Here is a 25,120-nt window from a genome sequence, read left to right on the forward strand (position 1 = left end):
TACAGCAGACATTCCCGAAAATAGCGCAACAGTGCCACACGCTACGCAGAAGGGGGTAGCGAGTTCAGGGCCCTAACAGCTTGGGGAAAGAAGCTGTTGGCAAGTCTGGTGGTGCGGGAGCGCAGGCTCCTGTACCTCTTCCCAGAGGGCAGAAGGTCAAACAAAGAGTGAGCCGGGTGACTCACATCTCTGGCAATCGAGGTTGCCTTGCGGGCGAGATGGGAGGTGTAAATGTCCTTCAGGGAGGGTAGCGAAGCACCAATAATCTTACCAGCCGTATTCACTATGCGCTGCAGGGCCTTCAAGTTCTGTTCAGTGCAGTTACCACCCCAGACAGCGATGCAACTGGTGATGACGCTCTCAATAGTGCCACGGTAAAATGTAGACAGGACTGCCTGAGGAGCACATGCACGCCTGAGCTTCCGCAGAAAGTACAGGCGGCGCTGAGCTTTCTTTGCCAGTGACGAGGTGTTTTCGGACCAGGAGAGGTCCTCACTGATGTGCACCCCCAGGAACTTGGTGCAGCTCACCCTCTCCACCACAGCACCGTCGATGATCAGCGGCAGGTGTGTTGTGTGACCCTTCCGGAAGTCAACAATGATTTCCTTGGTCTTATTAACGTTCAGCAGGAGGTTGTTGTCCCTGCACCACGTGGTCAGAAGGTCAACCTCCGACCTGTACCGAGTCTCGTCGCCCTTTGTGATGAGACCCACCAGAGTCGTGTCGTCAGCAAACTTCACTATGCGGTTGTCGCTGTAGGTCGCAGTGCAGTCATGCGTCAGCAGGGTGAAGAGTAATGGACTGAGCACGCAGCCCTGGGGGGCCCCCGTGCTCAGCGTGATGCTGGCGGAGATTTTGTCGCCAACACGCACCACCTGAGGCCTCTGACAGAGGAAGTCCAGTATCCAGTTGCAGAGGGAGGTACTGAGGCCCAGCTCGTCGAGTTTGCAGATGAGTCGCTGCGGCACAATGGTGTTGAAGGCAGAGCTGAAGTCCACAAACAGCAACCTCACATATGAGTCCTTTCTCTCCAGGTGGGTGAGGGCCGAGTGGAGGGCAGAGCAGATGGCATCCTCAGAGGACCGCTTGGCACGGTACCCAAACTGGAAAGGGTCAATGGTGGGGGGGAGAACGGACTTGATGTGCTCCATGACCAGCCGCTCAAAGCACTTCATGACGATGGGCGTCAGTGCCACAGGGCGGTAGTCATTGAAGCAGGACGGTGCAGGTTTCTTCGGCACAGGAATGATGGTGGCAGCCTTGAAACACGAGGGGACGATGGCCTGCTGCAGGGAAACGTTAAAGATGTCCGTGAAGACACCCGACAGCTCCCCAGCGCAGTCCTTCAGCGCTCGACCCGGGATGTTATCAGGGCCCGCCGCCTTACGGGTGTCAATAGCGGCAAGCGCCCTCCTCACACCGTCGGCAGAGAGGCGCAGGGGCTGCTCGTGTGGGGGGGGAGTGGTCTTCAGCGGGCAAGTGCTGTTCTGGGCGTCGAAGCGAGCAAAGAAGCGGTTCAGATCGTTCAGCAGACGGATGTCGCCCTCACAGCTCCTCGGCGCGGGCTTGTAGTCCGTGATGGTCTGAATGCCCCGCCAAAGGCTACGTGCGTCTTTGCTGTCCTTGAAGTGGGTGGAGACCTCGCACGAGAACGCCTTCTTCGCTTCTTTGATGCCTCAGGACAGGTCGGCCCTCGCTGTCCTCAAGCCAGCCTCATCCCCCGCTCTGAAAGCCTTGTCCCTGGCCCTCAACAGTCTGAGGACAGCCCCCGTCAGCCACGGCTTCCAGTTCGCGCGAGTGACGACGGATTTCGAGCAAGTCACATCATCGATGCACTTCGTGATGTAAGAGGTAACAGAGTCTGTATACTCCTCTATGTCCGTCCAATCGTTGTAGGTGGCTGCCTGCTTAAACAAGTCCCAGTCAGTGGTGTCGAAGCAGTCACGAAGTGCATCGGAGGCACCCTCAGGCCACACTCGAACCTGCCTCCGAACCGGCCTGGATGCCTTTACCAATTGTCTGTATGCGGGCAAAAGCAAAACGGTGAGATGGTCAGAAAGCCCCAGATGGGGGTGGCTTTGAAAGCTCCCTTTTGCGCCGAGTAGACTAGGTCCAGGAAGCTGTCGCCACGTGTCGGAAAAGGAACATGCTGGTGAAGCCTCGGGAAAACAGACTTCAGGTTGGCATGATTGAAGTCTCCAGCGAAGATGGTGAAACCGTCAGGGTGCGCTGTTTGCTGTTCACTGACAGCCTGGTACAGTTCACCAAGCGCCGCGATCCTGTCTCCTTCGATGTTGGAAGGCGGGATGTATACCGCGACTAGCAGAATCGCGGTAAATTCCCTCGGCAGATAAAAAGGACGGCACTTAATGATCACAAACTCCACAAGCGGCGAGCAGTGCTTACATACCACCACAGAGTCCCGGCACCATTCTTCTCGGACGTAGACGCCTGTATATTACGAAAGCCACACAAAACAACTTTACAGATTTCTGAATTTGGTCCACACAAAAACCCTTTTGTTTTTATAGAAAATTAAAGGCGTTTATGTGTGCCTTTTAATTGTAAAAATACTGTCAACACATGTATACAAATACTTTTTTTTTCCAAGGAGCGCTACGGTAGGCAGCTTGTTACCACACCTCCCAAACTTTTCCTTGTTTTTCATGTTTTTATTTGTTTTTAAGTTACTCTGAGCCATGTTTGCATAGATATCAAAACCCACCATGTACCTACAAAATTGCTCTTTTTTGGGACTTTTCACAACGTCGTTTGGCAAACCCGTGAGCAACTTCATTTTTTAAATCAGGGATCAGCTGCTAGCACTGTGCAACAGGAGGGTAATCCCGGAGGAGCGACCTAAGATTCTGAAGGAATTATGGCGTCGAAGGAGGGGATGCAGAGCTGGAGCGAAGCAACGGGAGAGGAGGAGACGGTACAAACCAAGCATTCCATCTATTGTCATGGGCAACGCAAGATCCTTGTCCAACAAAATGGAAGAGCTAACGGCGCAAACCAGACTGCAGTGCAAAGTACCGGCAGAGCAGTCTCCGGCTGTTCACGGAGAATTGGCTTACGTACACCGGATTCTGTCGTAACATTGGACGGCTTTCAATAAGACATAGTGGATTGAAGCGTGAGGGGAAACTGGTAAGAACCCACTGGAGGAGGACTGGCAATATACATGAATGAGAGATGAAGTCACCTAGGACACGTCACCGTGAAGCAACAGCACTGTACCAAAGACTTTAAATTGTTAGCAGTTAGCATTTGGCCATATCACCTGGCCATGGAGTTTTCACTTATTGTGCTAACTCCTTACATCCCGTCCTTGACCGACACTACGGCAACCTGTGAGGACATTCACACCACCGTCTCCCAATTACAGACGGTGCATCTACAGTCACTTATTATTATCTCCGGTGATTTCAACCATCCTCACTTTTCTTCATTCTCCCTGACTTCACCCAGTATGTTGACTCCCACACAAGGGACAATAAAACTCTGGACTTGTTTGCTAACATAAAGGAGGCTCATCACCACTCCTGCCGCTTGGCTACTCAGACCACCTTGGTCTTTCTTCATCCCATTTACATCCCCACGGTGAAGAAAAAAAAACACCAAAAAGAACCAAAACACACTAAAAAAACAAAAACACCAAAAAGGTGATAAGGCTGTGGTCTGAGGACTGCAGTGAAGCCCTGAAAGACTGTTTTGAGTGTCCAGATGGGCAAGAACTCTGCAGGCCTTACAGTGAGGACATCAATGCCCTCACAAACTGCATCATGGACTATATCAACTTCTGTGTGGATAACACTGTATCAACTAAGGCACGGTGCTTCAACAATTAACCGTCGGTAACCCCAGAGCTGAAGGCTCTGCTGAATGACAAAAAGAGAGCTTTATTATCTGGAGATAGGGAGGAATTGAGGAGAGTGCAGAAGGATCTTAAATACAAGGTTCGGAAGGGCAAAAAACTTCAGGAGGAGGAGCAGCTCAAACAAAAAAAAGTTTGAAGTCTGGAGAAACATGAACAAAATCTCTGGCTACTTTTAGAACAATGGGAGAGCTACAGTTCCTGCTGACAGGGGCGGGTGGGTTAATGACCTGAATCTGTTCTTTAATACAGGATTCGGCAAAATGATCTGACATATTTGTAGGTTTAATAAAATCCAAATAAATTAAAGAAACAAAAGTTTTTGGAATTTTTGAAAAGAATATATAATGCCGTTTGGTTTTGTTTCGTTTCATTTTCATTTCATTTTCGAATAATGTTATTTTGGTCTTACCGCTGGCACATTTTCTGGAGTTCTGGCGGTGTGAGGTCGGCCGGTTGGTTTTCGTTTCAGTGCTGATCCACTGGCTCTGAAGTTAGTAATCCAAAACAAGATCGTGTTTCGAGCAGGTACGGATTTATGTTTACCAAGTCTGAAGCGCAAACGGAACGCTGGTTGTGTTGCAGTTACAGATTCGTTCTTGATAAATGTTTCCACAATGAAATAGCGATGCTCACTGGTCCAATTCATGTTAGCAACTGAAATGAAACAAAATAACATTATTCGAATACGAAACGAAAATGAAACGAAACAAAACAAAATGGCATTATATGTACTTTTCAAAAATAAAAAAGAAACCTTTTTGTTTCTTTAATTTATTTGCATTTTATTACACCTACAAATGTGTCAGATCATTTTGCCGGACCCTGTAGATTTGACTCAGGGTTGTTAACAATCCCCCCTCCTCCCAGTTACCATCTAACCACCACCGTATATTGCGTCCATTCTCTGATGGAGCAGGACCATCACTACCTGCACTCTGGTTCATCACCACCCACAACAGACCCACCCCCATCTTCCGCTTCAACCCAGCCACACGTCCACTATACAGGTGAGATGGCAGCTCAGGAAAACAAAAACCAAGAAGGCAGCAGGACCGGATTGAATCGGCGTCAGACTGCCCAGGGACTGTGCAGACCAGCTCTGCCATGTTGTCATGCATAGCTTCAACATGAGCCTAAAGCTGGAAAGGGTCCTTGAATTGTGGAAGACTTCCTGTGTGGTTCCGGTGCCAAAGATTACACAATCTCGGGAGCCTAACCACTATAGACCTGTGGCCCTGACCTCTCATCTGATGATCTCATCACGTGTTACTTATGCTGCAACACTTCCACCCACTGGTGAGCTCAGCGCTTGACCCCTGTCCACTTGCTACACAGATCCCTCTCTTATCTGGAGCAAGCAGGGAACACTGTGAAGATCATTTTCTTTGACATCTTCAGTGTGTTCAACACCATCCAGCCTGCACTGCTGAGAGGAAAACTGGAGGGAGTGCAAATGGGCAAGCAGCTTACTGCATGGATAATCGACTACCTCACAAACAGATCACAGTATGTAATGTTTCATGGATGTGTGTCTGCTATGGTAGTCTACAGCACGGGGACGCCGCAGAGCACTATTCTCTCACCTTTCCTGTTTAGTCTCGATACATATTTGATTTTTGATTTGATTTATCTTTATTTCAAACATATTTAAAACATGAAAATAGGAAAAGTAAAACAAATAACACTTGAAAGTGCCATATTTAAGTCACTGAAACAAACAAACAAAGAAACAAAAATATAAACAACAAACTAAAAAAACAACAGCAAAGAATGCTCGAAAAGGAGGAGCAGAGCATTTTGAATTCCTACCCCTTTCTCACTTAATCCATTAAACTAATAATCCATCCATCCATATTCTGTACGGCTTTAGCTATTTTCATATAATTTGGAAATTTACCAGATGTACAAACCGGATTCGGTTGAAGTTGGGAAATTGTGTAAAATGTAAATGAAACCAAAATACAACAATTTGAAAATCCTTCTCAACCCATATTCAATTGAAAGAGAACATATTTAATGTTGAAACTGATAAACTTAATTGTTTTTTGCCAAATAATAATTAACTTTGAATTTCATGGCTGCAACACTTCCAGTAGAAGTTGGGAAAGGTGGCAACAAATACAGAGAAAGCTGAGAAAAGCTCATCAAACACCTATTTGGCACACCCCACATGTGATCAGGCTAATTGGGCATCATGATTGGGTATAACGGGAGCCTCCCCAAACATGCTCAGTCGTTCACAAGCAAGGATGGGGCTTCCATTCTCCTGGCGTACGTTCGTTCGCGGGACGACAAGATGGGTTGCGTTCGCCTGATAGGATCCACGAACCGGACAGTGCGTGCCTGCTGTGTGCTCGTGTTCACAGTGGCCTGGTTGACTGTCATCTTTCCGGACTCTGCTGTGCATCGGGAGTGGCTAGCGTGCTATCACTCTTATTGTTCATCTTCTTGTTTTATTTTTCCTGTGTTGTTTACTTGTATGTGCGTTGTGAACTCTGTCTTGTCACCCTGGGATAGTGAGAAACGTAATTTCGATCTCTGTGTCTTGACATGCGTAGGAATTGACAATAAAGGAGACTTTGACTTTGACTTTGGATCACCACTTAGTCCACAACTGCGTGAGAAAATAGTTGAACAGTTTAAGAACATTTCTCAAAGCAAAATTGCAAGGAATTTTGGGTTTTCAACATCTACGGTCCACAATATCTTCAAAAGGTTCAGAGAATCTGGTGAAATCATTGCACGTAAGTCCCACGGCCGGATAACAAGACTGAATGACCGTGACCTTCGATCCCTCAGATGCCACTGCCTTAAAAACCAACAGGAGTGTGTAAAGGATATTACCAAATGGGCTCAGGAAAACTTCAGAAAACTACTGTCAGTAAATACAGTTCGGCTCTACATCAGTAAATGCGGGTTAAAACTCTACCATGCAAAGCCAAAGCCGTTTATGAACAACATCCAGAAACGCGGCCGGGTTCTCTGGGCCCGAGCTCATGTAAAATGGACTGATGCACAATGGCAAAGTGTTTTGTGGTCTGATGATTCCACTTTTCAAATTGTTTTTGGAAACACTGGACGTTGTGTCCTCCGGACCAAAGAGGAAGCGGACCATCCGGACTGTTATCAACGCAAAGTTCAAAAGCCAACATCTGTGATGGTATGGGGGTGCATTAGTTCCCATGGCATGGGTGACTTACATTTCTGTGAAGGCAACATAAATGCTGAAAAGTACATACAGATTTTGGAGCAACATATGCTTCCATCCAAGCGACATCTTTTTCACGGACGCTGCTGCTTATTTCAGCACGATCATGCAAAGCCACATTCTGCACCTGTTACAACAGCGTGGCTTCGAAGTAAAAGAGTCCAGGTTCTCCCCTGGCCCGCTTGCAGTCCAGACCTGTCTCCCATTGAAAATGTGTGGCGCATTATGAAGCGTAAAATACGACAGGGAAGACCCTGGACTGTTGAACAAGCGAAGCGGTTCATCAAGCAAGAATGGGAAAGAATTCCACATGAGAAGCTAGGAGAATTAGTCTCCTCTCTTCCAAAACGTTTGAGTGTTATTAGTAAAAGGAAAGGTGATGTAACGAAGTGGTAAACATGGTCTTTCTCAACTTCTACTGCACGTGTTGCACCCATGAAATTCTAAGTTAATTATTTGAAAAAATAAATAAAGTTTGAGTTTGAGCATTAAATATGTTGTCTTTGTAGTGTATTCAATTGAATATAGGTTGAAAAGGATTTTCAAATAATTGTATTTTGTTTTTGTTTACATTTTACACAATTTCCCAACTTCAGCCGAACCCGATTTGTACAACCAAACTCACTTTCTTGCTCCCGTGTCGTTTTTTTTTTGTTTACTGTAAATCATGGCATGCATGCGCCCTATGATGCGGTGCGCCCTATGTGTGTATTAAATACAGTAATGGCACACAACTGAGACTGCGCCGTTTAGTACGGTGCGCCCTTTGGTCGTGAAAATATGGTATATGTATATGTAGTATAAAGTATATACTGTATACACACACACATGGACGTTTTATGTAAAGTGCTGATTACAGGTGTAGATGTTGTGATTTGTGTTTTACAAATAGTAATGTATTTATATTCGCGCACAAGTGTGAAACGCCGGTCCTTGAGGGCCAAATATCCTTTGTTTTAGTTGTTTACCTCCTCCAACACACACGATTCAAATGATCATCTTATCATCAAGGGCTGCGAAAGCCTGATCACGATCATGTAACTCAGGTGCAGAGTTTGACACCTGTGTAGTAGTTTCTTGTGATTTTCTATTGGTGTACAGGAGAACATTCGCTACATACGATTCTTACCTACTCTAATTCCATTGTCTCTTTTCCCAGTGATGAGATTGGTGTGATTCCATGTCCAGAGGGACGTTACAACCGCAGCCCCATCGTGGTGTTGGAGAACAAGCTGGGTGTTGAGAGCTGGTGTCTCAAGTTTCTGCTGCCCTATGTGCACAGCAAGTTGTTACTCTACCGCCAGCAGAAACATTGGCTGGATAAGGAAGGTAACTGACATTCAGATTAGACAGTGATTTGTCTGAACCCAAACTTATATGCATATGCTTCCGGCATTATTATAACCCAAAATGTTTCTAATATTTTCAGGCTACGATAACGAGATTTACATCCATGTCCACAAATTTGGGTGACAGTCGACAAAGTTTTGTGGAAAGCAGAAAAATACTAATTTTGTTCAGAATTTATCACCATTTATGTATATTTTGGAACCGTAATGGACTAGTTGCGCATATGTACAGTACACAGGTTAGCTGTGTTTGCCAATTGTTTTTTTTTCCCTCTAAGGAAGAATTTGAAACTTTTAGGAGCCCCAATTAAAATGTAATGCATGTTAGTACGGGCGTCATATGGCTGTTTTATAGCACAATAAAGCAGGAAACAAGAACAAATTTAGCGCGTCACAGTGATAAACGTGAACCAGTCAGAAATGTCCAATTCGGCAGCGAAGAAGTTATTAGTGATACTTGATCGGCTTAAATTAAAGCTTACGTATCACGGTAATAAATTCTACTGCTTTACGTTTTATTCATTCAGTTGTAGTATATATAAAGTGGAACAGCGATGCTCTTGTTTGATTTCCTCGTTTTGATGCCATCACAGGACCCATCTTTCTACTTTTTATGAGGCGCCGCTCCGAGAAAGCTGTTTTGGTGCGGTTTCTTTAAATGTAAAGGCCGCAAGAGGTGCACCTCATTTTCCAGTCGACATATTTGTAGTTTTTTTTTTTAGCTGAGGTAGCGTTTACTGATGCGAAGAAAAGAAAAGTTGACAAGGAGTGCCGTGTTTTCAACAAGACATGGACTGCCAAGTATTTCTTTACAGAACTGAAAGGTAAAGCCGTGTGCCTGGTTTGTGGCACACAGGTCGCTGTGTTTAAAGAATATAATTTGAGTCGCCACTACACGACCAAGCATGAGGAAAAATACAAAAATCTGTCTAATAAAGAGCGTGCAACAGAGGCTGATGCATTGCTAGCAAAACTGCAAGCCCAACAAGGACTTTTTATCAAACTTCACACCCACAGAGATGCAGCGGTCAGAACAAGTTTTGTCATTTCCCGCAAAATTGCCACAAAAAGTAAGCCGTTTACTGACGAAGAGTTTATTAAGGAGTGCTTATTGGACTCTGTTGCACTGATATGCCCGAAGAAAAAGAGCGCATTTGAGAATGTGTCACTCTCCCGACGTACCGTAACAAGACACATTGATATGTTTCTATAAATGTGTTGTAATTCACAGTTTGAGGAAAAGTTAAAGAAGTTAAGAATAAATTGTACTGATTAATGATTTTTTTATTTGACCTATACACCACAATTTCACATAGCCTAATATAAATACACACTGAATAATTGTAGTCTTCTAATTACCAGTACCAGCTATTTAAAATAAATAATTTAGTGCATATTACAATGGAATAAAGTTGAGCAGGTTTAAATTATCGTTGGTGTGGCCCTCTGACATAACTCGGGTTTTTCATGTGACCCCTTGTAAAAATTAATTGCCCACCCCTGCCCTCTACAGTCCTCAGGCTCCCCAACAATAGCGGTAGCAGTTTGCATTATTTTATTGCAATGTTTTTCCTTATTCAGATTAGTTTCAAGACTACAGTTACAGTTAGACTTCACTTTGATGGTTAATGCAGTTATTGCAATTTTGTTGTTTTATCACAGTAGATTGGTTTATTTACATTTCAAAAACCAGAAGCCATTATTTTACAAATGTGATTACACTTTAGTTAACATATTTAAATGTTCAGATATTTAGACAGTTTTTGTATGATTTGAATGAGGCAAAATAACATGCTTTTTCTCCCGAATATATTGTTATAATCATTTGTCCCAGATGTAATAATTTTCTGTATAAAAATATAATTTGGTGTTCAAAAAGTCTTTTTTCAAACTTGAGTCTTGAAAAAGAGGGTGTCATCTTATAATCAGGGTCGTCTTATATTCGGGCCAATACAGTATTTTTGTGTTGTCTCAAGCTTACCACTTTACTGTGTCTGTCGTTTTCATGGATTGAAGGAACTGAACCATCAACAAAACGAAGTTTTTCGGCGAATCCTTCTTTATACTGACAAAAGATTTCCGAAATATTTGTCCTTGAACGAGCAGGACTTTGCCCACAGACGGGATAACACTGCTTGAAAAATGAAATTTGACCAGGCACTTCTTTGAGGTTCTGATGCTGGGGGCGGTGTACTGAGTTGCATGAATTGATGCATCCAACGACGGAACATTTTGATCCCTCCATTTCGGCAGCCTTGTGTTGTTTGGACTGCTAAATTCTCTCCGAGTAATAAGGATGGCGGATTTGCAAAACCATTTGGCAACACCCATTCCCTTGTTTGGTTTGTCCCGCCCCAACGGATGTGATGTAATAGATAAAATTACATAAAAGAAAACGGAGAAAACTGAACAGAGTTAAAAATAGCCCCCAAACAGATCATTAAAGTATCTCTGCAGCACCTGGAGGGATAGATTACACGTTTCTACACTCTTGGAGACTCCAAATACACAAGAAAATGAATATTAAAGCAAAAAAGGTGGATTTGATGTGTCTTATTATCATCATCACTGTGCAATAACATCCTGCTCTCGCCACTTAAATGTTGTTAGTTGCCTGAATGTTGTCAGTCACTTAAATGTCGTACAGAGGCTGAGATCGACCAGAGTCAAATTCCCTGTTTGGCATGCCAAACCTGGCCAATAAAGCTGATTCTGATTATTTATTTTTCAGAGAAGCAGATGCCATTGACATTTGCAATTTTTAATGTTAATACGCAGTATCTAACAGAGTGTCCCTCGTTATATTGCAGTTTACCTTTCGAGACCTCGCTGTTTCGCGGATCTGTGGGGGGATGTCAGTGTATCATGCTTTAATTCATTTATTCTTTTTACAGCATAGGAATGGTAAAAGGTAAATTTAATTCCTTTATATTGTGCTTTTACTGACACCATAGTGTTCAAAGCCCTAAAAAAGTGTCAAAATCACCTATTTACACATCAGTGCTTCTTCATTGTCACCTAAAAAGATGATAGTATCAAAAAATAAGCGAGCACAAATTAGTATTCATCATTGCCATCAACTTTTCTTTTGTACAACATGTACCGTAATTTCCGGACTATAAGCCGCACTGGACTATAAGCCACACCAGCTAAAATTCAGGGATATTTTAGTTTTTTTCTTACATAAGCCGCACCGGACTATAAGCCGCACGTGCACATGAGTTTTTTTTTACAAAGAAAGACAGTACACAGAAAGCCTTTTTAAAGTTTTAATAACATACTTTACCATGTCTTTCTAAACATTGCCTGTGACGCAGCAGTAGTACCGCAGCAACACGGAAGTGTGCACTGCTTTGTGTAATCTCTGAGTCACATGGCAGAGTAAGAGAAAGTTTTTAGAGCCCTTTGACGCAGGTCACCTAGCGTGCATTCCTACTAAAGCTCATAATTGTCACAAGCAACACAGCCAGAATAAGCAGCAGCCATAGTAGTGTTTCAAAATAGTATTTTTGTTGTTGTTTTGTTCTTCAAGATACCGCACAACAGTGGTCCACAGCGTTTTTGCGAGTGTATAAAAGTGATCAAGTCATCACAAAAATCACGAAAAAAATCGTTTATAAGCCGCACCTGACTATAAGCCGCAGGGCTCAAAATTCTGGAAAAAAGTCGCGGCTTATAGTCCGGAAATTACGGTATTTCAAGTTGCATTAATCCACCAGGATTTGGCTGAAATGCACCGTGGGATTCTAGTTCAAAGGGACACTAAACCGAGTTGAACGTTGGCACTTTAATGATCGGTCTTTACGTAAAAATGATGTCAGCACTAATATTCAAGGCACTAAAAGAATCTGTAGTGATTTAAGGGTTTTTGGGGAATGAGATTTGCGACAAATTGGCCCACTTTTTGAGCTATTACGTCACCAGAGTCCTGCAACCATTGTAATGCGTATTGTTTTCTGGTTGTCACATAGTATATGAAATGGTGATTAATTGCCACCAAAATTCATATGCACATTATTACTAGTGTTCACTTCAACCTACGAAAATATGAAAGACATTAGCAGAACTATTTCAACTTATTACCAGCTAGATATTGGGGCTCTGTGTCACAGACAGCTCGCCGTCAATCAGCAGCCAGAGCTCCCTCCCTGACACCAACTTTATTGACTGAAGCTGGTGAGGTGGCACCTTCTTCTCCGGAGCTGTTGGTGGCGGCCGCCTGCCGTGCGTACATGGCCGCATGCATCGTCACGCTGCCAGTCAGCCGGCTCATGTTTATTAATTTTGTTTAAATAATTGGGAGACAACCCCAGAGGTCCACTTGAGTTTGACTTGAAAAGATTGGGAGCACCATAGACAATAGAGAATGCTCTCTAAACACTGGGGACTTCATTTTGGCCCTTGGGGTCACTAAAAGATCAAAGGTTTTGGGACAGACTGTAAGGTACAACGAGGTAGGACTTTTGCTATCTTGATTTTACCAGGAACTATCCCACTATTAAAGGATAAGTTACATATGTATGTGAGTGGTGCAATTATTCTTTGCTATGGCTTTTATTAATTTTATATCTAACTTTAGATCAGGGGTCACCAAGACGGTGCCCGCAGGCACCAGGTCGCCCGTGAGGATTGTTCTAAAATTTGCTCAAATCGCGACACTTGTCAGTGAGTGAGTTGCATCTATTTATTTTACAGTCAAACCTCGGTTTTCGAACAAATAGGAATTCAAACAAAAAATTCGCGATCGGACAAAAATGCGCAAATGCTAAGAAAAAACAAAAAAAACCCACATTTTTTTTTTTTTTTTTTTATTCTTGGAACGGACAAATTTTTTTTCCGTTACTTGTAATGGGGAAAATAGATTCGGAATTCAACCGATTCGCTTCTTGAACCACCTTATGGAACGGATTGTGGTCGAAAACCGAGGTTTGACTGTATTTCTGCTATTCTTGTTAAAATCACACTTACATGTGAACTGGAAATGACAATAATAACACAGAAGTGTGTCTCAAACTGGTAATCCTTTACCTTAATCAGTACCCAGGAAGTAGCTCTCAGTTTAAGAAAGGTTGGTGACCCCTGCTATAGATGATGTTTTTATAATTAAGGGTTAAATTTGACTTGACCTGAGTCAATTCTCAAATGCAGCTGACTTTTTGTGTTAACAATGCAGAGCATACACTCGTTTTTTTTTTGTTTTTTTTTAATTTATGTGACACCGACAAACAGTCGGAAGCAACATTGCATAGCCTCATATGCTCTCACCACTCGGTGCCCATAATGCATCGCATGGCACAATAATTTTAATTTGTAGCATTAATCCTTGTTAAAAAAATGTGTGTTACCAGTAGTTAAATTTGTCATATCTAAATGTTGTTGCTCTACTGTCATATTTTTTCCACTTAAAAAACATGACTAAGTTGTGTTTGAAATTGTGACATCCAGGTCAATTTCTCATTTCTAATTGCAATGAAATGGGCAATGTTGGTAAAAGGTAAATACTGACATGCACAATGAATTCACTGCTAAGATGTGGTTGTGTTTGATTTAGAAGGGGAGGTGACTTAATTCTCGTTAGCAAGTACAGCAATCTCTCGTTTTTCGCGGGAGATGCATTCCAGACCCACCTGCGGAAAAAGAAAAAAGATACTATATATATACTATATATATATATATATATATATATATATATATAAGTATATAATAAACTTATATAATATATAAGTTTTTTTTTTATATATATATATATATATATATATATATATATATAAAAACTTTTCCTCACCCCCCGTGGGTGGTCTCTTTTTCCCTTCAAGCTCGGGTCCTCTACCAGAGGCCTGGGAGCTTGAGGGTTCTACGCAGTATCTTTGCTGTTCCTAGTACTGCACTTTTCTGGACTGAGATGTCAGATGTTTTTCCTAGGATCTGTTTCAGCCACTCCTCCAGTTTGGGGGTTACTGCCCCTAGTGCTCCAATGACCACAGGTACCACTGAAGTCTTAACTCTCCAGGTCTTCTCCAGCTCTTCTCTGAGCCCTTGATATTTCTCAAGTTTCTCATGTTCCTTTTTCCATCATTTGGGATGGCTATGTCAACCACAACGGCTTTCCTCTGCTCTTTGTCCACCACCACAATGTCCGGTTGGTTCGCCATTACCATTCTGTCTGTCTGGATCTGGAAGTCCCAGAGGATCTTGGCTTGGTCATTCTCTACCACCTTTGGAGGTGTTTCCCACTTGGATCTTGGGACTTCCAGTCCATACTCTGCACAGACGTTCCTGTACACTATTCCAGCTACTTGGTTATGGCGCTCCATGTATGCTTTACCTGCCAGAATCTTACACCCTGCAGTTATGTGCTGGATTGTCTCAGGACCTTCTTTGCACAATCTACACCTGGGGTCTTGTCTGGTGTGGTAGATTTGGGCCTCTATTGCTCTGGTGCTCAAGGCCTGTTCTTGTGCAGCCAGGATCAGTGCCTCTGTGCTGTCCTTCAGACCAGCTCTTTCTAGCCATTGGTAGGATTTCTGGATATCAGCTACTTCAGCTATGTTTCGGTGGTACATCCCATGTAGGGGCTTGTCCTCCCATGATGGTCCCTCCAGCACCTCATCTTCCTTTGATGCCCATTGTCTGAGACATTCACTGAGCACGTCATCCGTTGGGGCCTTATCCCTGATGTACTTATGGATCTTGGATGTTTCATCTTGGATCGTGGCTCTCACGCTCGCTAGTCCTCGGCCTCCTTCTTTACGGCTAGTGTACAGTCTCAGGGTGCTGGACTTGGGATGGAACCCTCCATGCATGGTTAGGAGCTTCCGTGTCTTGATATCTGTGGTCTGTATATCTTCCTTTGGCCACCGTATGATTCCTGCAGGGTACCTGATTACTGGTAGGGCGTAGCTGTTAATGGCTAGGGACTTGTTCTTGCCATTGAGCTGACTTCTTAGGACTTGCCTTACTCGATGGAGGTATTTGGCTGTGGCTGCTTTCCTTGTTTCCTCGTCAAGGTTGCCATTTGCCTGTGGAATTCCAAGGTATTTGTAGCTGTCCTCAATGTCTGCTATTGTTCCTTCTGGGAGTGAGACCCCCTCTGTGTGGATTACCTTTCCTCTTTTAGTCACCATGCGGCCACATTTCTCAAGTCCGAATGACATTCCGATGTCAGAGCTGTAGATCCTGGTAGTGTGGATCAGGGAGTCAATGTCCCGCTCGTTCTTAGCGTACAGCTTTATGTCATCCATGTAGAGGAGGTGGCTGATGGTGGCCCCATTCCTGAGTTGGTATCCATAGCCCGTCTTGTTGATTATTTGGCTGAGGGGGTTCAGTCCTATACAGAACAGCATTGGGGACAGAGCGTCTCCTTGGTATATACCACATTTGATGGTCACGTGTGCAAGTGGCTTGCCATTGGCTTCAAGTGTGGTTTTCCACTGTTTCATCGAGTTGGCGATGAAGGTTCTCAGAGTCCCATTGATGTTGTACAGCCTCAAGCATTCAGTGATCCAAGTATGTGGCATTGAGTCATATGCTTTCTTGTAATCAATCCAGGCAGTGCTCAGGTTGGTATGTCTAGTTCTGCAGTCTTGGGTGACTGTTCTATCCACCAGGAGTTGATGTTTTGCTCCTCTGGTATTTTTACCAATCCCTTTCTGAGCAGTGCTCATGTATTGATCCATGTGCCTGCTGATCTTATCTGATAGTATGCCCGACATCAGCTTCCATGTTGTGGAGAGGCAGGTGATTGGCCGGTAGTTGGATGGGACTGTACCCTTTGATGGATCCTTCTGGATCAGGATCGTACGCCCTTGGGTTAACCATTCAGGGTGAGTCCCATCCCTTAGCAGCTGGTTCATTTGTGCTGCCAGGCGCTCATGGAGAGTTGTAAGTTTCTTGAGCCAGTAGCTGTGGATCATGTCAGGGCCTGGTGCTGTCCAGTTTTTCATTCCTGAGACTCTTCTCTGGATGTCTGCCACTGTGATGGTTACTGGGTTCTGTTCAGGGAGCTTGCTGTGGTCCTTTCTCAGAGCCACCAGCCACTGTGCATCCTTCTTATGTGATGCCTCCCGCTCCCATATATCCTTCCAGTACTGTTCAGTTTCCAGCCTTGGTGGGTCTGCTCTGCTATTATTCCCCTGCCACTGAGCGTACACTTTCGCTGGTTGTGTTGTGAACAACCTGTTTATTCGTCTGGCTTCATTCTCTCTTGTGTACCTCTTTAGGCGGCTGGCCAAGGCTTGGAGTCTTTGTTTGGCAGTTTCGAGTGCTTCAGGTATGGGCATATGGCTGTATTTCTTGGGAACTTGCTTTTTCATTGCACCTTTCTGGGCCTCTGTCATTTGGCTCACTTCTCTCCGTGCTATCTTGATTTTGGCCTCCAGCCTTCTCTTCCATGGTGGGCACTGTTGTGGTCGCATATGGTCATTCTTCTTGTAGCCAAGCATTTCTAGGATCACTGCTGCTGAGGTGTATATCAGCTCATTGGTTTCAGTGATGGTAGCCGTAGGAATTGTTGTCAATGCTGCATTCACATCTTCTAGGAGACTTTCTGAGGGTACTTCACTTAGCCTCTGCAGTGTGTATCTAGGTTCCCGAGCAATCATTCTCACCGTGATCTTGTTCTTCAGGTCAGTTGCTGCCTCGTTCAGCTTGATTGTGCTTATTGGGGTTTCGTACCCCCTCCGCGAGTCGTCACCTTATCGTGGTGGAGGGGTTTGCGTGCCCCTATGATCCTAGGAGCCATGTTGTCGGGGGCTTCATGCCCCTGGTAGGGTCACCCATGGCAAACGGGTCCTAGGTGAGGGGCCAGACAAAGCACGGCTCACAAGCCCCTTATGATGAGTAATATAAATGGACTTAGTTTTCCCTCGCCCGGGTCACCGGGGCCTCCCTCTGGAGCCAGGCCTGGAGGCGGGGCTCGAAGGCGAGCGTCTGGTGGCCGGGCCTTCGCCCATGGGGCCCGGCCGGGCATAGCCCGAAATGGAAACGTGGGTCCCCCTTCCCATGGGCTCACCACCTGTGGGAGGGGCCTAAGGGGTCGGGTGCAATGTGAGCCGGGCGGCAGCCAAAGGCGGGGACCTTGGCGGTCTGATCCCCGGCTGCAGAAGCTGGCTCTTGGGACATGGAATGTCACCTCTCTGGCTGGAAAGGAGCCCGAGCTGGTGTGCGAGGCAGAAAGATTCCGACTAGATATAGTCGGACTAGCCTCCACACACAGTTTGGGTTCCGGTACAAGCCCTCTCGAGAGGGGCTGGACTCTCTTCCACTCTGGAGTTGCCCACGGTGAGAGGCGTCGAGCAGGTGTGGGTATACTTATTGCCCCCCGGCTGGGCGCCTGCACATTGGGGTTCACCCCGGTGAACGAGAGGGTAGCCTCCCTCCGCCTTCGGGTGGGGGGACGGGTCCTGACTGTTGTTTGTGTCTATGCACCAAACAGCAGCTCAGAGTACCCACCCTTCTTGGGGTCCCTGGAGGAAGTGCTGGAGAGCGCTCCTTCTGGGGACTCTATCGTTCTACTGGGTGACTTCAATGCTCACGTGGGCAATGACAGTGAGACCTGGAAGGGCGTGATTGGGAGGAACGGCCCCCCTGATCTGAACCCGAGCGGTGTTCTATTGTTGGACTTCTGTGCTCGACACGGATTTTCAATAATGAACACCATGTTCAAACATAAGGGTGTCCATGTGTGCATTTGGCACCAGGACACCCTAGGCCGCAGTTCGATGATCGACTTTGTAGTCGTGTCATCGGATTTGCGGCCGCATGTTTTGGACACTCGGGTGAAGAGAGGGGCGGAGCTGTCAACTGATCACCACCTGGTGGTGGGTTGGCTCCGATGGTGGGGGAAGATGCCGGTCCGACCTGGCAGACCCAAACGCGGTACAAGCCCTCTCGAGAGGGGCTGGACTCTCTTCCACTCTGGAGTTGCCCACGGTGAGAGGCGTCGAGCAGGTGTGGGTATACTTATTGCCCCCCGGCTGGGCGCCTGCACATTGGGGTTCACCCCGGTGAACGAGAGGGTAGCCTCCCTCCGCCTTCGGGTGGGGGGACGGGTCCTGACTGTTGTTTGTGTCTATGCACCAAACAGCAGCTCAGAGTACCCACCCTTCTTGGGGTCCCTGGAGGAAGTGCTGGAGAGCGCTCCTTCTGGGGACTCTATCGTTCTACTGGGTGACTTCAATGCTCACGTGGGCAATGACAGTGAGACCTGGAAGGGCGTGATTGGGAGGAACGGCCCCCCTGATCTGAACCCGAGCGGTGTTCTATTGTTGGACTTCTGTGCTCGACACGGATTTTCAATAATGAACACCATGTTCAAACATAAGGGTGTCCATGTGTGCACTTGGCACCAGGACACCCTAGGCCGCAGTTCGATGATCGACTTTGTAGTCGTGTCATCGGATTTGCGGCCGCATGTTTTGGACACTCGGGTGAAGAGAGGGGCGGAGCTGTCAACTGATCACCACCTGGTGGTGGGTTGGCTCCGATGGTGGGGGAAGATGCCGGTCCGACCTGGCAGACCCAAACGCTCTGTGAGGGTCTGCTGGGAACGTCTGGCAGAATCTCCTGTCAGGAAGAGCTTCAACTCCCACCTCCGGCAGAGCTTTTCCCACGTCCCGGGGGAGGCGGGGGACATTGAGTCTGAGTGGACCATGTTCCGCGCCTCCATTGTTGAGGCGGCCGACCGGAGCTGTGGCCGTAAGGTCGTTGGTGCCTGTCGTGGCGGCAACCCCCGAACCCGCTGGTGGACACCGGCGGTAAGGGATGCCGTCAAGCTGAAGAAGGAGTCCTATCGGGCCGTTTTGGCCTGCGGGACTCCGGAGGCAGCTGACAGGTACCGGATGGCCAAGCGGAACGCGGCTTCGGCGGTTGCTGAGGCAAAAACCCAGGCGTGGGAGGAGTTCGGTGAGGCCATGGAGAATGACTTTCGGACGGCTTCGAGGAAATTCTGGTCCACCATCCGGCATCTCAGGAGGGGGAAGCAGTGCAACGTCAACACTGTTTACAGTGGGGATGGCGTGCTGCTGACCTCGACTCGGGACGTCGTGAGTCGGTGGGAAGAATACTTCGAAGACCTCCTCAATTCCACCTACACGCCTTCCATTGAGGAAGCAGGGCCTAGAGACTCTGAGGCGGATTCTCCAATCTCTGGGGTCGAAGTCACTGAGGTAGTTAAAAAACTCCTCGGTGGCAAGGCCCCGGGGGTGGATGAGATCCGCCCAGAGTTCTTAAAGGCTCTGGATGTTGTGGGGCTGTCATGGCTGACACGCCTCTACAACGTTGCGTGGACATCGGGGACAGTGCCTCTGGATTGGCAGACTGGGGTGGTGGTTCCCCTCTTTAAGAAGGGGGACCGGAGGGTGTGTTCCAATTACAGGGGAATCACACTCCTCAGCCTCCCTGGTAAGGTCTATTCAGGGGTGCTGGAGAGGAGGGTCCGTCGGGAGGTCGAACCTCGGATTCAGGAGGAGCAGTGTGGCTTTCGTCCTGGCCGTGGAACAGTGGACCAGCTCTACACCCTCGGCAGGATCCTCGAGGGTGCATGGGAGTTTGCCCAACCAGTCCACATGTGTTTTGTGGACTTGGAGAAGGCGTTCGACCGTGTCCCTCGGGAGGTTCTGTGGAGGGTGCTTCGGGAGTACGGGGTGCCGAGCCAACTGATAAGGGCGGTTCGGTCCCTGTATCACCGATGCCAGAGTCTGGTCCGCATTTCCGGCAGTAAGTCGGATTCGTTCCCAGTGAGGGTTGGACTCCGCCAAGGCTGCCCTTTGTCACCGATTCCGTTCATAATTTTTATGGACAGAATTTCTAGGCGCAGCCGAGGCGTTGAGGGGGTCCGGTTTGGGGACCTCAGCATCGCGTCTCTGCTTTTTGCAGATGACGTGGTGCTGTTGGCTTCTTCAGGCCGTGATCTCCAGCTCTCGCTGGAACGGTTCGCAGCCGAGTGCGAAGCAGTCGGGATGAGGGTCAGCACCTCCAAATCCGAGTCCATGGTCCTCGATCGGAAAAGGGTGGAATGCCCTCTCCGGATCGGGGATGAGATCCTGCCCCAAGTGGAGGAGTTCAAGTATCTTGGAGTCTTGTTCACGAGTGAGGGGAGGATGGAGCGTGAGATCGACAGGCGGATCGGTGCAGCGTCGGCAGTAATGCGGACCCTGTACCGGTCCGTTGTGGTGAAGAGAGAGCTGAGCCAAAAGGCAAAGCTCTCAATTTACCGGTCGATTTACGCTCCTACCCTCACCTATGGTCACGAGCTATGGGTCGTGACCGAAAGAACGAGATCTCGGATACAAACGGCCGAAATGAGTTTTCTCCGCAGGATGTCCGGGCTCTCCCTTAGAGATAGGGTGAGAAGCTCGGTCATCCGGGAGAGACTCGGAGTAGAGTCGCTACTCCTCCACGTTGAGAGGAGCCAGATGAGGTGGCTCGGGCATCTTATCAGGATGCCTCCTGGACGCCTCCCTGGGGAGGTGTTCCGGGCATGTCCCACCGGTAGGAGACCCCGGGGACGACCCAGGACGCGCTGGAGAGACTATGTCTCTCAGCTGGCCTGGGAACGCCTTGGGATCCCCCGGGATGAGCTGGATGAAGTGGCTGGGGAGAGGGAAGTCTGGGAGTCCCTCCTGAAGCTGTTGCCCCCGCGACCCGACCCCGGATAAGCGGAAGAAGATGGATGGATGGATGGATGGGGTTTCGTACCCAACCTCTGGGCTTTTACATGGATTTAACTCGTCTCTGACCTGGTGCTCTGGTTGGCCTTCGCTATGGCATTTGTGTTGTATCTCATCAATCTCGAGGTGTGATAGCAGGTGCCGTTTATGGATATTGGAACATTGAGCTACTAGTTGCTTGGCCGATAGTGTTGACTGTGGGTATTGAAGTTGCCCTTGTTCCCGCATTCTCCGCATGTAACCCCTCTCGCTCGGGTTGCTGAAGTAGTAGCATTCCAACAGATCCTTATTCTCGCATCTCGCCCATTTGTGTCTTGTTCCAGTAGCCCATTTTTCATCAGGGTGCTCTGGTTCCCCAGCACCTGACGCAGACCTTGTTTGTCCGGGCGACGTCTGAGCCGGCATGTCTTTCGTTTCTTGTACTCTCATTATCTCTGAGGTAGGCGGTATCGTTAAGGGTCTTGCCTAAGGACCCACACTGACTGCTGGTAAGGTAATCGCTCATTGCTCATATTGTGCCCCTGCCGGGAATCGAACCCGGGTCTTCCGTTTGTAAGTCATGTCACTTACTGATTGAGCTAGTCAGCCGTATATATATATATTCGCTGCTCGAGGGCATGGATGTATTGCAAGTCAATTAGAAGAGTGTTTTTTCCTTGCCAAGCAATGCAACTTGTTCACCTTCAGAATTAAGACAGGTTCCATCATTGTTTATGTTGCTACGCATGTTGCGTAGCGTGTGTAACATGCGTAGTGATGCAAGTCGTGCTGACTAGAATCGGTAAGGGAATTGTTAGCTAAATAGCAAACGATTCCAAGGAATTGGTAACAAATCTCGAAAAGAACCGGTTCTCAATTCCCATCCCTAGTAGCATTCTTCCAAAGTGCGATCGACATTTATTTTCTCGAGTGGTACCCTTGCAATATTGTTGGTCAATGTTGCACAAGAAAATAAATATTTCCTCAGACATGCCGAAATTCTCCATCCATTGTCCATATGTGAATCTTGGAACTGCTACATCCTACCTGTCACAAGCAGAGACCGAACGACCATGTGCTGCATGGACTTTATTGAATTGGGGGAAAGTGTAAGTGGAAAGCTGGATTGCTGGCTTGGCTAGTGTTGCTGGGTAGCGGAGCGGGACTAGTGGAGGACATAGTCAGACCCGAAGATCGTTGCTGACTGCAGTAGCAACCTGGCAGGTAGCAGGAACCAACCTGATGGAGAGAGCAGCAGAGCGAGCGCGCAGGGCAGCAGAGCTCAGCATGTAGTTGCACTCAGGGCCAAGCGGATGGTTGGGGTGGGTGGCGATCAGAACGTGGTCAAGGACAGGCAAGTGGTCAGGACGGGCGGTGACCAAGGCGAGTTAGGTCAGTACACAGGCAAGGTTGGGAACGGGTATCATTTGGGTGAAGCACAGTGAGCACACGAATGGTATCACAGGGCAGAACAAGAGGACGAACTGACAGCGTGTAAACCGGAGTCCGAAGTAGGCTGTTTAACAAGTGAGAACAGGTGCCAGTGATCAGCTCAATTGTATGGGCGTGGCTGAGAACGATTGGCGGCAAGGAAAAGCACCAGCTGGATGGCAGGTGGCACGGGCACGTGACACCGCCAGTTGGTTGGCCTGAAAAAGGTCCAGACTCTTAGGCATTTTCAGTGTTATAACAAAGCAAGGATCTGGTAAAAAGGAGAGAGGAGGTTGAACCAAACAAAGCCGTGTGGTAAATGACATAAAAAATTAGCTTTACGTGCCAGTATTTCCTTTGTTATATGTTGATTGAGACGAGAGCATGAAATATAATTTTACTCTTGTCTTGTTGACAAACACAAATGGATGCTCTTGATTACAGTAGAGCACAGTAGTGGAGGAGGTTAGATACTGTCGGTGAAAACGAGGCTTTAGAGTCATTTGTTTTTTTTAAGCCAAAACACGTAATGATAATGCTAGAAATATTGTTCAGGGCCGTCAGTATTTAAGGTACATTTTTCATATGGACAGTTAAAGTCTGTCAAATCAAAGTATTTACCGCAAAGTTGATGATCTCACAAATGCACTTCTGGAAGAAATAATATAAAATACCTTATACCAGCTGGTAATGTGTGATTTACTGCTTGGTAATGGATGATTTAAAAAAAATGGGTCCACATGTTGCCATTTACACAAAACAATACTATAGCTTTGTCTTCAAACAATAGGACTTGAGTTAACAAATTTTCATGTTTGTGATATTTTTGTTTAGTGGTGTCAATCATAAAATGTAACATTTAAAATAGTTGAAAGACATGGAAAATGTCATGTTACAATAAAGTTTGGAAAACTATGATGGACAAACATTATAGAATGAAACTGACATTAATGATCATGTTTGTTTTCCCTCAGCTTTAGTGGATATCACATCCACCCTCTTGCTGCTTAATCCTGACTTCACAACTGCTTGGAATGTCAGGTACCGACAAATCCTTAATTGCAGCTGGCATTCTCAATGGTACATTACCTCAAGATGCCTCAGCCTCCTTCCTGATAGCAGTACCTGGAATATGCTGTGACCAGGGTGGAAGGGGTCTGCAGAGATTCTCTGTGCTCTTTGAAAAAAGTAACCGTGTACATTGTAACACACAACATTCATGTGTCATTGGCAATGGGGATCCGCTGGAATCGAAAACTAAAAATGAGGAAGGCAAAAGCCGAAAACTGAAACACTGAAAAACCAAAACACTGAAAAAAATGAAAATACCTTAAAATCTCCTGGATCATTTTCTTGAGTTTACCAAATGTTTCCAACTTAGAGCTCTCACGTTTCTTACAAGTGATATTCATGCATTCATGATCGCATTAGAGCCTTCTTATCTGAGGCCAACGGCCAACTGCTGTGAGGATTTTGCCTACCTCTGTTAAATTCAGCGGGCCATTGGCATCTATTTCTTTGAAATCTTATCTTAAACTGAGCATCAAGACTCTGCCGTGTGTCATCCCTGCTGTCACAGCCAGCCAGCAAGCACTCTTGGTGTGGTAACCAGTACAAAACCCTGGACCCCCCCCATATTGTTGATACATAAAACGAACAGTAAAGACGGCTCAACATTGGCACTTGTGTTAGATCTGTATTAAAAAATTATGTCAGTACTACAATTCCCCCCAAAAACAACTCTGAAGTGATTTAATGGTATTTCGGGACAGAGTGGTGGTAAACTTACTGATGCCCTCTTTTTGGGTGGAGTCTGCTTGATTGACACATCAGCCTGACTACATCAGCGAAGGAAGCGAAGGCATGTTAGTCCTTTTTTCTGGCTTGCTTACTATGCTTAGTAAACATTCTATCGTTATGGAATCCAGTATTTTTTAATGTTTAAAGGGACACTACATAAACTGGGCTGAACATAGGCACTTACATGATGGATCAGTATTGAAAAAGTATTCTACAATTACCCCTGAAAAACAACTCACGAGATTTAACGGTATTTTGACACAACTTGGCGGTGGACTTACTGACGCCCACTTTTTGGGTGGAGCCTACCTGATTTGGCACATCAGCCTGACTATGTCAGAGAAGGAAACAAAGGCATGTTACTCTTGTTTCCTGCTTGCTTACCGTAATTTCTGGACTATAAGACTCACCTGATTATAAGCCTCACCAGCAAAAATTAGGGGAAAATCTTTTTTTTTTTTTTTTATACATAAGCCACACCGTATTAAAAGCCGCATGTGCCTGTGAGCTGTTTACAAAGAAAGATGGTGCACAGAAAGAGTTTTCAAAGTTTTAATAACATACCTTAACTTTTCTGCCAAACAATACCTGTGACGCAGCAGTAACACAGCAGCAATACAGAAGTAACACAGCACTAATAGAGCGGGATAAAAAAAAACATACCGGTAAAAGTCATTGAGACACGGCAGTAACACAGCAGCAACACGGTGGCACAGCACTAACATCCATCCATCCATCCATCCATCCATCCATCCATCCATCCATCCATCCATCCATCCATCCATCCATCCATCCATCCATCCAT

General features: G+C 46.3%; 1 protein-coding gene across 15 annotated transcripts in view; it reads left to right on the forward strand.

The window, feature by feature from the left end:
• The window catches only part of ptar1 (protein prenyltransferase alpha subunit repeat containing 1), a 135,107-nt gene that overhangs the window by 47,546 nt on the left and 62,441 nt on the right, over positions 1–25,120 (forward strand). For 14 of the 15 annotated variants that reach the window (XM_068650279.1, XM_068650282.1, XM_068650283.1 and 11 more), the window contains 2 exons: positions 8,248–8,417; positions 23,490–23,556. In XM_068650279.1, the coding sequence (XP_068506380.1) occupies positions 8,248–8,417; positions 23,490–23,556 (237 nt within the window). The remainder of the gene's footprint in view (positions 1–8,247; positions 8,418–23,489; positions 23,557–25,120) is intronic. The other variant, XM_068650274.1, reaches the window with a different exon arrangement.

Source organism: Syngnathus scovelli, chromosome 3 (assembly GCF_024217435.2).
Source record: "Syngnathus scovelli strain Florida chromosome 3, RoL_Ssco_1.2, whole genome shotgun sequence".
NCBI lineage: Eukaryota > Metazoa > Chordata > Actinopteri > Syngnathiformes > Syngnathidae > Syngnathus > Syngnathus scovelli.